The sequence below is a fragment of the Echinococcus granulosus genome (genome assembly GCF_000524195.1).
Source record: "Echinococcus granulosus chromosome Unknown EG_S00007, whole genome shotgun sequence".
Classification (NCBI taxonomy): Eukaryota; Metazoa; Platyhelminthes; class Cestoda; order Cyclophyllidea; family Taeniidae; genus Echinococcus; species Echinococcus granulosus.
The window spans coordinates 1483328-1497308 of NW_020170387.1; the positions used below are offsets into that span (position 1 = coordinate 1483328).

Consider the following 13981-nt stretch of genomic DNA (forward strand, 5'->3'; position numbering starts at 1 on the left):
AATTTCACTCCTTGGATTTCGGTTAGGAAACTCCTCTACCCTATGGGATGACCACGGCCTTAGGGTGGATGGGTAGTTACAGCTCTAGCGGCAAGTGGTTGATGTGGTCCTGTGGAATTCCGTCGGAATTCAGTTCTGAGATTCTGTGACGGTCGTCGTTCCACCATGTAGCTGACAGTTTGGGTTGGAATGAAGCGCGAATCCGGTCGCTTGCCTCTGGGTGGGTGCGGTCAGTGGAGGTTATAACGATGTGGTCTTGAGGGGAAATCATGTTGGTAGGGGTGTCGTCAATTCCCGAATCTTAAGGGGGAGGCGGATGGATCAGCTAATGTGGTTCAGGAGGGACTAAACTTGGTCGAACCAATATTTGGGGGAGTAACGCCTCACGCGCTTAATCTATGAAGTGGTGCTTTACACGGAATTCCAGAAAGTCCACCCATTCGTTTGAGAGGAGAGGTGCTTAAGCGAGTGGACATCACTCGCCTGAGCAATTAGAATTGCGATAGGTGAATTCCACATCACAGAAGTGACTGCGGAAGTACAACTCAGTGGAGACGTGTGCCGTGCTTGAGCCACCATGTGTAGCTCCTCTGGGGCTACATGCATTTCGCAGATCTTTCGAATTATCGTGCCTGCAAACTTGTTGGGTATCGATGAGGATTCCGCCAATCTTGAAACCCATGTGCAGGCTATACTGCCCAAGAGAAGTGTCAAAATAGTGACTTTGATTAGATGGAACAATTGACTCTGCGGTAAAGTGAGTTGAGTTGTAGGTGCTTTTTTGTCAACGATCTTGCTTGGTTTGCAAGATTAGGACATTTTATGAGTCGTACACAAGCGAGACGTGCGACTTTTGACAACAATGAAAACTGCTGCAATTGAAGGCGACTTTAATGAGCTAAAGCTATTCAAAACAAAAAAGAACGCGGACGAAGTAAATTGAAATTGATGTAGGCTTTAACGTTGGCTGGCTTCAGGGTTGTGTACAGGTATCGCAAACTCTTATGTATTTCTAGTTAGTCTACTACTTCTCAATAAATAAAAGGACAACGAAGCACCGATTTCTTACACAGCCACAAAGGACTCTGTAGGACATTTTTTACTTTAGGTTGTGTGTACTTAATTTACTTCCATGTCCACTTAAATTTCGTCCTTTCACTGTTTACGGTGCCCATGCTTTTACAAAAACGGTTAAGCTTAAAGGAAAAAGAACTCAAAACTTATAACAAGCTTGAAAAGAAAAAAACACAAACAGCTTTAATCACTAGTAAAACAATTCCACAATGTATAATTGGTTTATTGGTGTAGCGCTCCAAGTCTTCTCTGAAGTCCTACTAATCCAAAGCGGTGTGGTCGAACAGTCAGCACACAGAAGGACTGGTGGGCTACGAGCACCCTCCGAGGGCCATGCCGCCGAGTGGAAGTAGAAATGATCTTCCAGCACAGTTTCCATATACTCTAAGAGTGTCATAGAACAGAAATGAGTTGCCACTACAAGTTCCAAATGCCAACTTAAAGCGGTGGATTTCATGACGTGGAAACTAGTCCCATCTTTGAAACCAACCTCAGTTCAAATTTTTAGCTTTTGAAAAGTAAGCTGTTTAGTATTTTGTAAAGCTACAAGTGTAAACTATTAGTGTTATTGAGAAGGGAAATGAGAAAGTTAACTAAACTTTTAAGTGCCAGTGCTCATTTCCTCGTCCAAGCTACGTGTCCAAAGCAATAGACTGATTTAAAAATTCAAACCAGCCTAATCAATGAGGAAGGACGGATTCTGCAATAAATTTTGCACTCATTCCAAACAAGGCGTAGTGAGTAAATTGGACAATGGGAGGTCGAGAGTCGAAGTCGGACTCAGAATGTGATTGCTGCCCTGAATGCGCGGCACAGCATAGATTTCATCCAACGAGGGGACAAAGGTACAGGACCAGAAGACTTCTCCACAACGCCAGTTTGCATCAGCAGGCTGGATGTCACGGTCACTCTCTGTTTAACAACCCCGAAAACATTCGTGTCAATTTGGCAGATGAGCTCAGTTTACCAAGCCCTGAGGCAAATGAATACGATCTGCTGAAAGAAAAAGAAACCGAGATTGAGGCAAATCTTTCTTCTTCAAATGCGACAGTTGACTTTCCAAGTTTAAAATCATCCTCACCGGTGGAGATGCCTAAGCAGTGTTCTGAACTCTCGACTAAACAATCGAAAATTCGAGCTGAAAGACCGAAATTCCAAAGAACTTCTAAACAAATGAACAGAAGAAATGTGTTCTTTCAGGGTGCCACCCCGTGTAGAGACGAGAATCCCTATAACTCTCATACCCCAAGACAAACCCCGTGGCCCAATTACCTGCGTCAAGGGGTACCTCAACAGCACACGAGTAACGAAGTCGGAGTAATTTCTTCCACTTCTGTCACGGATGCCTCTTCTCTGTGTTTTGAGGATAGCTACAGGGACTTTTTGCCCCACGAATGTGGGAGGTGCATCACGGAGCAGGATATGATAAGCTTGTTTGAGTTTGAGAAACTTGAGAGGGAATGTGACGCTGCCTGCATGAAGAGGGTGCCCCCGATGCCAAAAGCTCGGAGAACCAAAATGATTCAGCGGGCTCTTGCGGAGACAACTGTCAGGACAGCGTAGCATAATTTGTATCAACGGCCAAAAATCGAACCCACACATATATTGTGCTAATTTTGTATGCCCAAGTAACGGCGTCACCAATAGATTTACAGAAGGATCAATTTACTTAGCCCTTTTTCTTCTTTCTTATCTAAGAGGGTAGTGCCATTTACTTTCCAGGTCAGATGGGTGACCAAATAATCATGGTAATTGTGATGACAACTTGCCATCGCTTTTCCTGGGCTTTTAAAATTCTCCCACCTCCGTTTAAGAATTAAACGCTTATTTTAGTTGGGAAAATGACTAAATTTGCGGAGAACTCAGTACCATTGTGAAGTAGGTTTCAAAACTAGCAATTTCAATTCTTAAAGAGGCGAGTACTGACACCCATCTACGATCGTGGGCCAGGAAATGAAATATTTTCCGCATTTTGCCATTGGCTAACTGCACATTGACAGAGGGATTAAGTACACAACTCATGTGAATGCATACTACACGTGGCATTTCACAACAAACACTTCCTTGAAGGTAACTTCGAAAATTAATTACAATTTTTTGAATATACTTTAAGAGCGTTTTTTAAAAAGTTTACAGAGTTGTTATTATCAAAGCGTCCGCCTTACAGCTTATAAAAAACACCTACACCAAATTTCGCTTGTGCCGGTGTCCGTTTTGAATTGCGAAAGAAATACAAATTTGTGCAGTAAAAATATGCATGCATTTGATGGGTTTAGCTGGGATTTGTTTTTCAATGTGGATTTTGTCCTGAACACCAGATTATAGCTTTGCAAAACAGAGATATAGATAACGGCAAATAGGCGGCATCTGTACAGGATGGCCGGGGGAGGTACAAGTTACATTAGCAGTGGTCGTGAGTAGAAACTTATACTTTGTGGTGGATAGGGTACGATACTACTGGGGTGCATTGTGGTTTGCGGAACTAATTCAGCATGCGAAATCACCAAGGAAAGACCAAAAATTAAACATAAACACTAAAGTTTTGTAACATCTTGACTCATTTGTCCTATGCAGGCATTGTCTGAGTTACGGACTTCTGAATCATAGGCTAATTCTACCGACCATATGTAATACGTTGGTTGCTTGCTTAGCTCTCAGTTTTGGTAAAGGGGTCGCTTCGGGTCTCCGCCGATATATACTTTCGCCGAGCGGGTTGGCCTCCGGGCCACACCAGTAGCCCTAAGCCCTACCGTATGTCATATATGTATGTATTCTATCCGAGTATTATGTCTTCTTTCGTCCTTAAGGAAGTGTCAATCAATCGTTAAACCAGAGTGGTAAATATTTACATTGCTATGATTAGGTTTTGACATTCCAAGCGAAATATGACGCCGAAAGTAATGCAACTTTCGGTAAGTAGACATATACATGTTTTTGGCGGTGATTTTCAAATTCAGAATCAGGGTTACAACGGAGAACCCCACAACTGTTTAGCACCTACGATAAAAGTCAGACCGCTTTACCAACTAAATAGATCTGTTAAGTAAATATAAGATTTGACATCTGGTGAATTGCTCATGGGGAGCTCAACCAAGAACCCTTCGGGGTAAAATCCGAAAAGTTGTAAATTTTACTGAATCATCACTGGTTCACGATAGATAAGTCAAAGGTACTAGCATTTCCATCTTCCTCCAAATCTACTCTGCCTATTTCTACTGCTGATAGAACCATGAAAAATCGTGCGATGTTTCGGACTTGCTGCAAGATTTATAGTTGTAAAATTGGGTGTACTTATGTGCCGAATTCACTAAAGGCTAAAAATACATAACTAAACAGCGTTGGCATTACTGTTTAAATGGCGGAGGGATGACGCTGCAGTGTCAAAATAGCTACACTTCCTCTTATGAGTGTGCACATAAGGAAAGTAATTACTTTACAAGACGTTTTGGAGAGAAATGCGTATCATCGTCGACTTGGGCTCCATCAGCTTCTAGCGTACTTGCTACTCCTCACAGCCTCGTAAGTCTCTCAAGTTAAGAAGACTAGACTTGCGGAAAAATTGTGACCTACAGAGCAGAACGGCAATTCCGTGAGTAAAAATCTCCCAAAATACCAAAAATGTGATTCTAGCGGAAGATATCGCTACATTTTAAAAGTTTACGATATTAAAATTAGCAGTGTCAAATTATCAAACCCTCTCGAAGTCAAATTAAAGTCAAATTCCTATAGCGTGACTTTAGAGTGTAAGTATGATAAGCCCTTTACATTTAACTGGAAATCGAGATCTTAGGCTCTGTTGCCATTTTGCATTCATTTTTTGCGCCTGTGTAACCCACAATGCTCATATTCGATTTGAAAGGCGAATTCCTACAAGTTTTAACCATCTGGGATTCAAAAGGCACTTTACCTCCATCGCACGAGCAAAAACTTTAAGTAAAATAACGAAAATATGCACCTAAGGTCACGCCTTCTTACTAGTTGTCTATAAAATTGTAAGCTCTGTGGTTAAATTTAAAATTGAGTGATATTTCTTTGCTTCGTTACCTGTTTTTAGAAAAGTTTCCCCTTCAATAATTTCTGGCAAATTCTGTGGTGACACTTTTTGCTAAAAATAAGATAATCCACAGACATAAAAAAGACATTCTTGCAGAAGTTTGAATGTTGCACATTGCATTCGCCTTTGGATCATTTTTGCTGTCCCCGCGTCCGCTCTTGCTGTTTTTGGCGACAAGTAAGTGACTCCCGCGCAGGTAGCAGCACAAGTAAGTGTTACGGGCAGACAAACTCTTCTCGGCTAAGGTCCAGGCATAGCTTGAATTTTGTTGCCCTTCCACATCCCTTATTTTGCACCACTTGCTCATAGGCCCCAATCGTCTCATTATTTCGTTTAACAATAGGCCGAAGCCGACGATAAAGCCTACCGACTGCTGCAAGTGGATGGTTTTTTTCATAAATGACCAGTAAAGTGCCAAGAAGTTCAAGCTTTGATGACTCTTTTCAAACGATCTGTTTCAGGAATCGGAAAGTGGGGTATTCTTATTGCTAAAATATTACAGCGATTTACATTTGCATTAAAAATATGCATAAGATAATTCCTCTATACTGCTAATACAATTCCAGGTGAAAACTTTCTCAAAGCAACTTTTTACTCATTTTACACATTAGTACTGGTAGTAAAAAAGGGCTCCTTACTACAGTTAGATACACTTTTGCAGCTCATTCCGAAAGTGCTGATTGAGAAAGAAGTATAAAAAGAAGGTGAGTCCGTAGCTAATGAGAGCAATATTTGTGGTCACCATCCGGTAGACAACGTAGGTGGGGCAGTAGTGGAATGCCTCTTCACATGTGCCGAATGCCTCGAAGATGCGAATATACGAGAAGGCTTGGGGAATGGCGCCGAAGAGAAAGAGCAAAATTACAGCAATGAGGAGGATGTTCAGCTTTCTCTGGGCATTGCGTTTCTTCTGGCGACGTTGAATTAGCTGCAAGTCCCCCACAGTGGTATCCTTTAAGGATGTTTCATCGGCACCGGTTCCCTCCGTTCCTAACGATAAGTGGTTGCTCTTTTGTTCTACCTCCGTATTCTTACCAAATTTTTTGTTGTGTTGATAGACTATGGTGATTAGAAGGACGTTAAGAATGCACAAAAAGACAAGGGGGATAATTTGGACGATGGTCATTCGGAACCATGAGTAGACGGTGTAGAACGTAGAGCGTCGAAGGGCGGTGGCGTTAGTGATGACCCGCATGGAACCGTTGGCAAACCGCTTGAACTCGATTCGGTGTATCATGAAGTAGGGAAGGTTGAAGAGGACAGAGACGAGGGCGATGCTGATGATGAGGCGCTTAGTGTTTTGGCGCGTAGAGTATTGCCGGGCAAAGTTCCAGTGACGCATCGCTACGTAGCGCTCCAGAGCGAGGCAGACCGTTAGCCAGGCACTCATGTTCTCTGTCATATTGGTAATCGGCACCTCCGCGTACGTGGCGTAGATGTATGCGTAGATTGCCATTGTCTGCGTCACCGAGGACGATCCACGATAGCTAAATAGGAGGGAGGAGGGGGTATACAAAGAATCAAACAAATAACCAATAGCTGGAATCAAAAGCCCGATTGAGGATAATTGGATTCGGGTTATGTAAGAGTATTAATGACTAACCCTTACCTACAATGGCGTTTAAGTCCAAATCACAAGCTGATTATATTGAACAAATTTGTTGTTTATTTAAATCTGGCATCTTCACTTAAAGTGGCACTTAAAAACTATTGTAAAATTTGTCAAACACTTAATCCGACTTTGAATGGACGAGGATGAGGCGTCGTCGCTAATACCCATTCAAAAACTATTTTTCTCTCGATTTACTATCAAAATTCTTATGTAAAAGCTCAGGTTTCAGAGACTCCGAAGTTATAAATTCGAGATCGAAAACGAGCACTAGGGGAGTTATAGAGAAAATGGAATGAGTAGTTAGGTATGGTATCTGTCCCGCAATTCACCAGTCGTGCCAATGTGAAGTGCATTGCATGACGCTGTAGGAGCTTGCGACATTCAAACACCTCTCAGGTAATCAAACCTGCCACACTCCAAAAGCCCTACTGGGTTATTTTGAGTAGGTGAAAAAACCACAAAACCATCTTATCTCATCTATGGCATTTAGCATGCACCATGGAAAATTCACTAGTTTCTTGTAGAGGATTTTTTTATCATAAATTTTGAATGAATATTAAGTCGGATTTGCAGCCTACGGTGTAGGTTTGTGTCAAAGAGGGAATTATTACCTCGTTATTGGGACAGTTTTAAGCTTTGTTAACTTTGAAATACATCGGAGAATTTGCATCGCTTTGCGGCCAAAAGTAAGTAAGTACGGACCAGCAACTACAAAGCTCTTAATCACTTTTAAGTGCATGGTAAAGCACCGGATCCATGATGGATCTGATTCAGTGTAATTTGGCATGGCATTTTTGAGGTTTGCAAAACCTTTAGTAGAACAAATAACGGAAAATATAGCCACATTTCTATTTAAAAGGGATAAAAAAGTATGAGTTTGTATATAGAAGTTGGTAGCTGTCCCAATGCATTTAGCAACGTGTACAAACGTTGATGGGTTCATTTAGTAGGTAATAAGGCATATACCACCGAAGATACAATGGAGATATCAGAGAATGGAAGAAATATGTGAGGGACAAACAGTCCGCAAGAATGTAAATACGTATGCTGGTGGGAAATATTAGGTAGAAAAAAATTCCACTTTTGGAAAAAGCTGAAGAGAAGGAAAAACCTAACCACAAAAGCACATTATTGAAAAGGGTTTCGAGATTTCATTATAATTAACTTTTTAAAATAAGCTGCAAGCCATCTTTTGCTTATGTTAAAAAAGGAATTCCAGCCTTGGGCAGAATTTACTTTATTGTTGTGATGACTTGAAAACAAAACATTTTTTCCAGTGAATCTCTGACTATTTGGAAAGAGAGTGCCGAGAATTATTCAAAAAAAAATTTTGGAATACATAAATGCTTGACGCACTTTAACGTCGGATGTCTCCACTTATTTGTTTGATGATGTTGCCAGTAAAAACGTTTATTTAAAAACGACTTTTGCTGTAGGAAAGCATAATTAAAATTTCCCTATATTGTAGTATCATTCAAATATTTAATGGCACTTATTGATTTGTGAAAGAATGAGTTGTGCATTCGTGAGCCTTGCTTATCGCTCCGATTTCAGTGTAGATTCCTGAAAACTTGTAATCAGCATGATAAAGCAAAATTATGATCAAAGGAGAAGTTAAAGGGTTGGGTGCTTCTAGTAATGGAGAACCAGTGCATTTGGATCTTAGCAGTTTGAGACGGATGATGAACAATTTAATGAATGATATGCACGGGAAGCCTTGACGCCGAGGCCTTTGGCAGTTTTTGCATTTGCCCTCACAGCTGTCGCGCTGCTGGGCTGTTAACAGTCTGCTTTCACTAGTCGGTGCTCCCTCGTGAGCATAGAACTCTAGCCTTGGTAAGATCAATTTCAAGGCTTGGTCCCATCATTTCCCGACAAGAGCCGCATTGTTGATAGGGTGGCTACTTTCACAGGTACTACTCTGCAGTTTTGGGGAGGAAAAGTTCCACCTTGTGGCCGCCGCATCCATAAAGTAGATTCCCTACCAACCCCCATGAGTTAATAACCATATTCTTCCCGTAAGTGGGGAAACCAATATCACGAGCACCTTAAACACAAGGTACGGAAGCATATCATTTTCCTGGCTGCTGGAGGGAACAATCTGGTCTGTGATCGCTGTATTGATCTAAGAAACTTCATGGAGGGAACTCCCTCTCAACTACAGTAAAATTGCCTATAACTGCGACTGACCGAGGTAAATAAGGCATTTAATCTTATGGGTAATGCTTGAAAAGAGGTAAATAATTATTTCACCAGCGCCCTACCAACGCAGTAGAGAAAAATGTTCAAATATTCACCCTTTATAATAGTTGGATTAAAATGCTAGGGTTTTTGAAAAGAAAAAGATGAAGAGTAGGGCGAGAGCTTACTAGGTGAGACCCTGAGGAATGCGTAGTCCGAGGGTAATGGCATCAGCAATGGATAGAGCGAGAACAAGCATGTAGGCGGGTGTGGAGCAGAAGGTCTTACGCTGGAAGACATAAATGTTGATGATGTTGAGGATGAAGCCGATTAGGCAGATGCAGGGCTGCACGTAGACATAGCCTATGGCTGAGATTCGCAGGCCTTGCTGCACATCGGCGCGCTGTAGGTAGGCCCTCAGGGCAGCCTCACCGCCTCTCGAAGTGCCTGCCATACCTCCTACAATGCTGCAAGCGGCAAAGCATGAATGCATTACACTTGACCTAACACGACTTTTCCTACCCATCTCTAACCCAGAATACCGCAGACCAGGTATTGGTATCATGGTGTAACTGGTGTGGAGGCAATGTATGCAAGACGTATTTTTGATATGCAAGTAACAATGCCGAAATTAAAAAGGCTCAGTTATTCACTAATATTCATCATGCATTAGACTGAAAATTTTTGTTTACCTCGCTGGTGGTCTCTTAATTAGTTATCTAGACAACGATTGCTGCATCAAAAGACTTGCGCTGCATTGCTCTCCATTTTGCAACTTAAAAATGTGATTAGGAGTAAAGTGAGTGTTCGTGTACTCAATATTTTAACGGCCGTCGCGCCACTACTTTCCAATTTTATCATTTTTAACATCTGCCTAATGGGGTAATGCTCTGTCTGGCGTGGAGAGAGCTGATGAATTCTGTAACCCAACTGCTTAACCACGTGTCGCCAAAATCGCTTCGATTCACTGCAAATACGAGACAGTTTTGCTTTTTATTGGTAGCAAACTTGAATTGTACGCACCATGGATTGGATCAGAAAGTCCTGACTCGAAAAGAATTAAAACAGTACTTAAACCAAAGTAATAATTAATTATTATGACTAAATCATCCGCTGATAGAAAACTTGATCTCCACAGAATCAGTGCATTAAGATATCAACGCTATGTGAGAACGGTGAAACACGGAAACGAATGATGATAAGCTGTCAACAGAACGCACACGAACAAAGCAACAAGCACCGGGCCCTTCGAAACGGTGTTTGAATGGTAGCATTCATCTTCATTCAGGAAAAAAATTACTTGATGGATAAGTTGTATTCTTGAGCTGCTGTTGCATACAGTAAAGTGAGGGTTTATTGACAAGACATCTCAAAAATTGAGATTTGTCCCTAAGGCAACTAGTAGTGCTATAGGGTTGCTGACTTACTATGCATTCTGCCTTATTTTGAAGAATGCTTAACCCAAATTCATGGTCTCTTGCGCGAGGAAAGTGGAGGATGCTTATTTCATTTTACTGTTTCAGGTCTCCGGTGATTTTTAATGCCAGCAAATACATTAAATTCCCCTGAAAGATCTTGCCGTAGGTGCAATGGTGGAAACATGCCTGAAGCCTTTGTTTAGCTCACCAAGTATCAACACTGCTTCCAAATACGTATAAAGCCAGCCGAAATCGAAAAAAATGCATCCACCCGATATTCATTTTTAATTTCGGTGATTCCCCTAATAAGTCATTTTGGGGTAGTCATCTCTGCAATATTGCCATTCATGCGGTCTTCTCTCCCACCCACCGCCCTCCTCTAAGTAAGCAGAACAAAATGAAGTCCGGAATCCCACTACGCACTTGATGTTAGTATTCACGTGCCAATCTCCGGAGTCCTTTCTTTAGGTGCAACATCACTATTGCACGTTTACGACAAATATATATGACCCAATAACTTAGCGTTTTGCCATTCGAAAACAACCATAATCAAGGAGCGGTAGGATTCAGACATGCAAGATGGTAACAATGCTTACTTTTTCTATAATATAAGGTAGAAAAGGCATCGCGGCTAAGAATTGCCTCCATTTGCTGGCGAATACAGGAGTCTACCATACGATCATCTGCAAAACCATCGGCCTGGCGATAGGTGAAGTTGTAAGTAAAGGCCAAGGCAGCACTGGATCACTTAGAGTGAGTGGTTTCGAATAGGTATCCTACGCCAAAGGTGATTTATGCACTTAGGACATCTATGACAGCAAATATGCTTCCACTTTACAGACTGAGAAATTAGCTAGTTAGTTTAGGAAAATTTGAGAATTTGAAATTTAGTGTAAGATTCACTTTTTATTTTTAACTTACTTTTATTCATTCTGATGATAAGTGGAACTGCAGCAAATAATCACTGCAATTTCAGTACTTTAGGGACATCTTGCTTCCAGTGCGAAGGAGTTAAAATTAATGCCTATACGTGTTGTGTTGTTTTAATAATAATTGGCGGATTAAAAAAGGAAATTGTATTCGCCAAATTTAGAAAATGTGTTTTGTACGAAAAAATTGGCAAAAACTATCGCATTGTGAGTGCAAAATGAAAAGACTGCATTTTTTGATCGGTGGCAAATGAAGTAATGTTACAGACACACTTTGTAACGGTTTTAAAATGCCAAGTCTCTTCGGGTTGTTTGTCAAAAAAGTTGTCCACCAACTTACCATTAATGTATGACATAGTTCTTTAAATTGTTCAAGAATGTGAGTCTGCGTGGAGGGCGTTTGAGCGGCTCATGCATCAACAGCCAATCAGTGCTCCCTACTGCCTGCTCAGGCCAATGAAGACTTGGTCAAAGCAGACACCCACCTTTTTAACTACTGCAAATACTGCGCCTAGCGATAATACCCCTTATGCAAATTCTTCAGAAAACTGTCCATTTAACAGCACACTTTTATCCCATTTCCGAGAATCAGTGCATTGCGAAAAATGCAATTTCTTCCGCGGAAGGTCGCACATTTTGTTGCCGTTTGATTGGTGCCACATGAAATAAATTTTGTTGAGTTAGAAGAAGGTCGTTTAGGTATGCCGATGTATTATCAAAATTTTGATAGCTAGTTCAAACTAGTTCGCTGTTATAAATATTACCACAGGGCTAGCATTCCAAACCGCAACTTAGATCATGCAAATTTTCAGTGTGCCTGACAATCAATGACGGCGACGTGTTTTGCCAGACAAATCGCTTGCCTCCGACAGGCCAGAGAAGAGTGTATTGCCGAAATCTAAATATTTAGCACGAAAGTATACTCAAAAATCCATTTCATACCCCAACTTCAATCACGATATTTACCTTCACCAAGATTAATGTGTGGTTTCGCCATTTTAGGACTGATAAAAATCACAGCTGTTCTCTACAAAGGTAAAAACAACTTGTTTCGGATAAGGCAAGGCTAGTCTAAAAAGTACGAATTTTATGTGATAGAAGCTAGATTTTAAGGCACCATCAAGAATTTGTGTGTAAACTAAGGACACGCTTGAAGCAAATCAAGTTCTGCGGCATAGGAAGTGTCCTTTTTATGCATAAAAATAACCAGCTCAGAGCTAAATCAAAGCGCTGTAGATTTATTAGTATTTAAAGCTAGCCTACAATTATCGGAGTTCACTTTACTTACTTTACAATCATTGTTTTATGATTTTATTTACGGCCGAATTTTCAGTTTTACAATGCCCGAGGGAATGGCTATTAATTTTGGTTAAAGTCCATTTTAGTATCAACCCCAAACTACTCACAAGTGTTAAAATATTAATTTCAATGTTCCATTTGGCAATATAGACTGCTTACTGTTTCGCACTTTGCTCGTCATCTCGACGGCAGTGTGTTTAATGAACAGCGGTTCCACAGAGACATGGCAAGACCTGACATGGAGCACATAATTATTTTGCCTGAGGTAAACCGGTAAAGATGCATTAAACGGCATTTGCTGTATGCATGTAGGGGAAAGGTATCAAGTGACTTGAACAGCGAGTGGAAGTGTTTTGCATGCGTGTCCACCTAAAAGTCAGCGCTCGCACTTCTGTGACTCGGTGAAGCCGTAATTACAGCAATTAACTGCGCATGTGTGCCCGCTGCTGAACGGTATCCCTGATGCTAAATTAAGTTTCATGTACGCTCCAAACCTAACCGACAGTAATTTTCCACTCGGTGCCTGAGCAGAGTAATTAAGTTTTCAATCTTCGGTCCCGTGGATTGCCGTAAGAATTAGCGAGAATATGCAAAATCTTTTCGACTAAATTGAAGTGTAAAAGAACATGGATGACTGCTGCACAAAATGGTTCAATTGAGGCCTCAATGAGCCATGTACTTCACTATGGCGTTGCCCAAATACATCCCTTGAGCGATGAAATTCAAATCGTTGCACACCCACAGATTCGCCTAAATTATTCACTTAAACAAGCGCTTAAATGATGCCATGTGTAACATACTGAATTAAATGCCTAACTTTAAAAGCGACGTTATTTTGGATTGAGATATGTTGGGCACCACAATGGAAACATTTCGACTTTTCCCACGGTTAATGATGTCCCCATTCCATCTGAATGAGAGGTATGCCCACGAATCGTCTGATCCCACACTGGCAAGTTAAAATTTGCATGCCGATAGAGGCTGGGTCGGCTGTGGAGTATCCAATCAACTTTGGGGTCAAATTTGGCGGATGAGTGTGAAAACTAGCCTCACCTTGTACACATGTATAAATGGCACATGTGTTTTTTGAAATGAGACGATTTGTTAAATCAGTTCCGATATTTGAGTAGACGTTCAAAATAGGGATGATAAATGAGGACGCATTTCCCGTTATTTTTTTGCAGAATTGTCAGTTGGTTTTTTTTCATTGTATGAGATTCTGTGTGCAGTTGTTTAATTAATACAAAGGTTTTGTGGATGTCTGCAAATTAACAATAGCAAACGTGGATTTCTTTGTTAATTTATTCGACAAATGGGGGCCATTAGCAACTCTATAGAAAGGGCAGACCCTTGTTGTGGAATAAGTTCATTTAAACTACTATGCTAAGGATGTACGAATAGGAATCACGAAAAT

General features: G+C 41.0%; 2 protein-coding genes across 2 annotated transcripts; one reads left to right on the top strand and one right to left on the bottom strand. All coding sequences in view use genetic code 11, as the record gives it.

The window, feature by feature from the left end:
- Window positions 1-1827: 1827 nt before the first annotated feature.
- EGR_01867 (hypothetical protein) lies at window positions 1828-2637 on the top strand (the record flags this gene model as incomplete). The annotated part of the gene is made up of 1 exon (XM_024491116.1): window positions 1828-2637. One exon carries the CDS (start codon window positions 1828-1830, stop codon window positions 2635-2637), a length of 810 nt encoding a protein of 269 aa, XP_024354572.1.
- A 3134-nt stretch (window positions 2638-5771) lies between these two features.
- On the bottom strand, window positions 5772-9375 carry EGR_01868 (putative G-protein coupled receptor; the record flags this gene model as incomplete). Its single annotated transcript, XM_024491117.1, has 2 exons — window positions 5772-6615; window positions 9110-9375. The coding sequence occupies 2 exons, from the start codon at window positions 9373-9375 to the stop codon at window positions 5772-5774; spliced, it is 1110 nt and encodes a 369-aa protein (XP_024354573.1).
- Between the last annotated feature and the right edge of the window lie 4606 nt (window positions 9376-13981).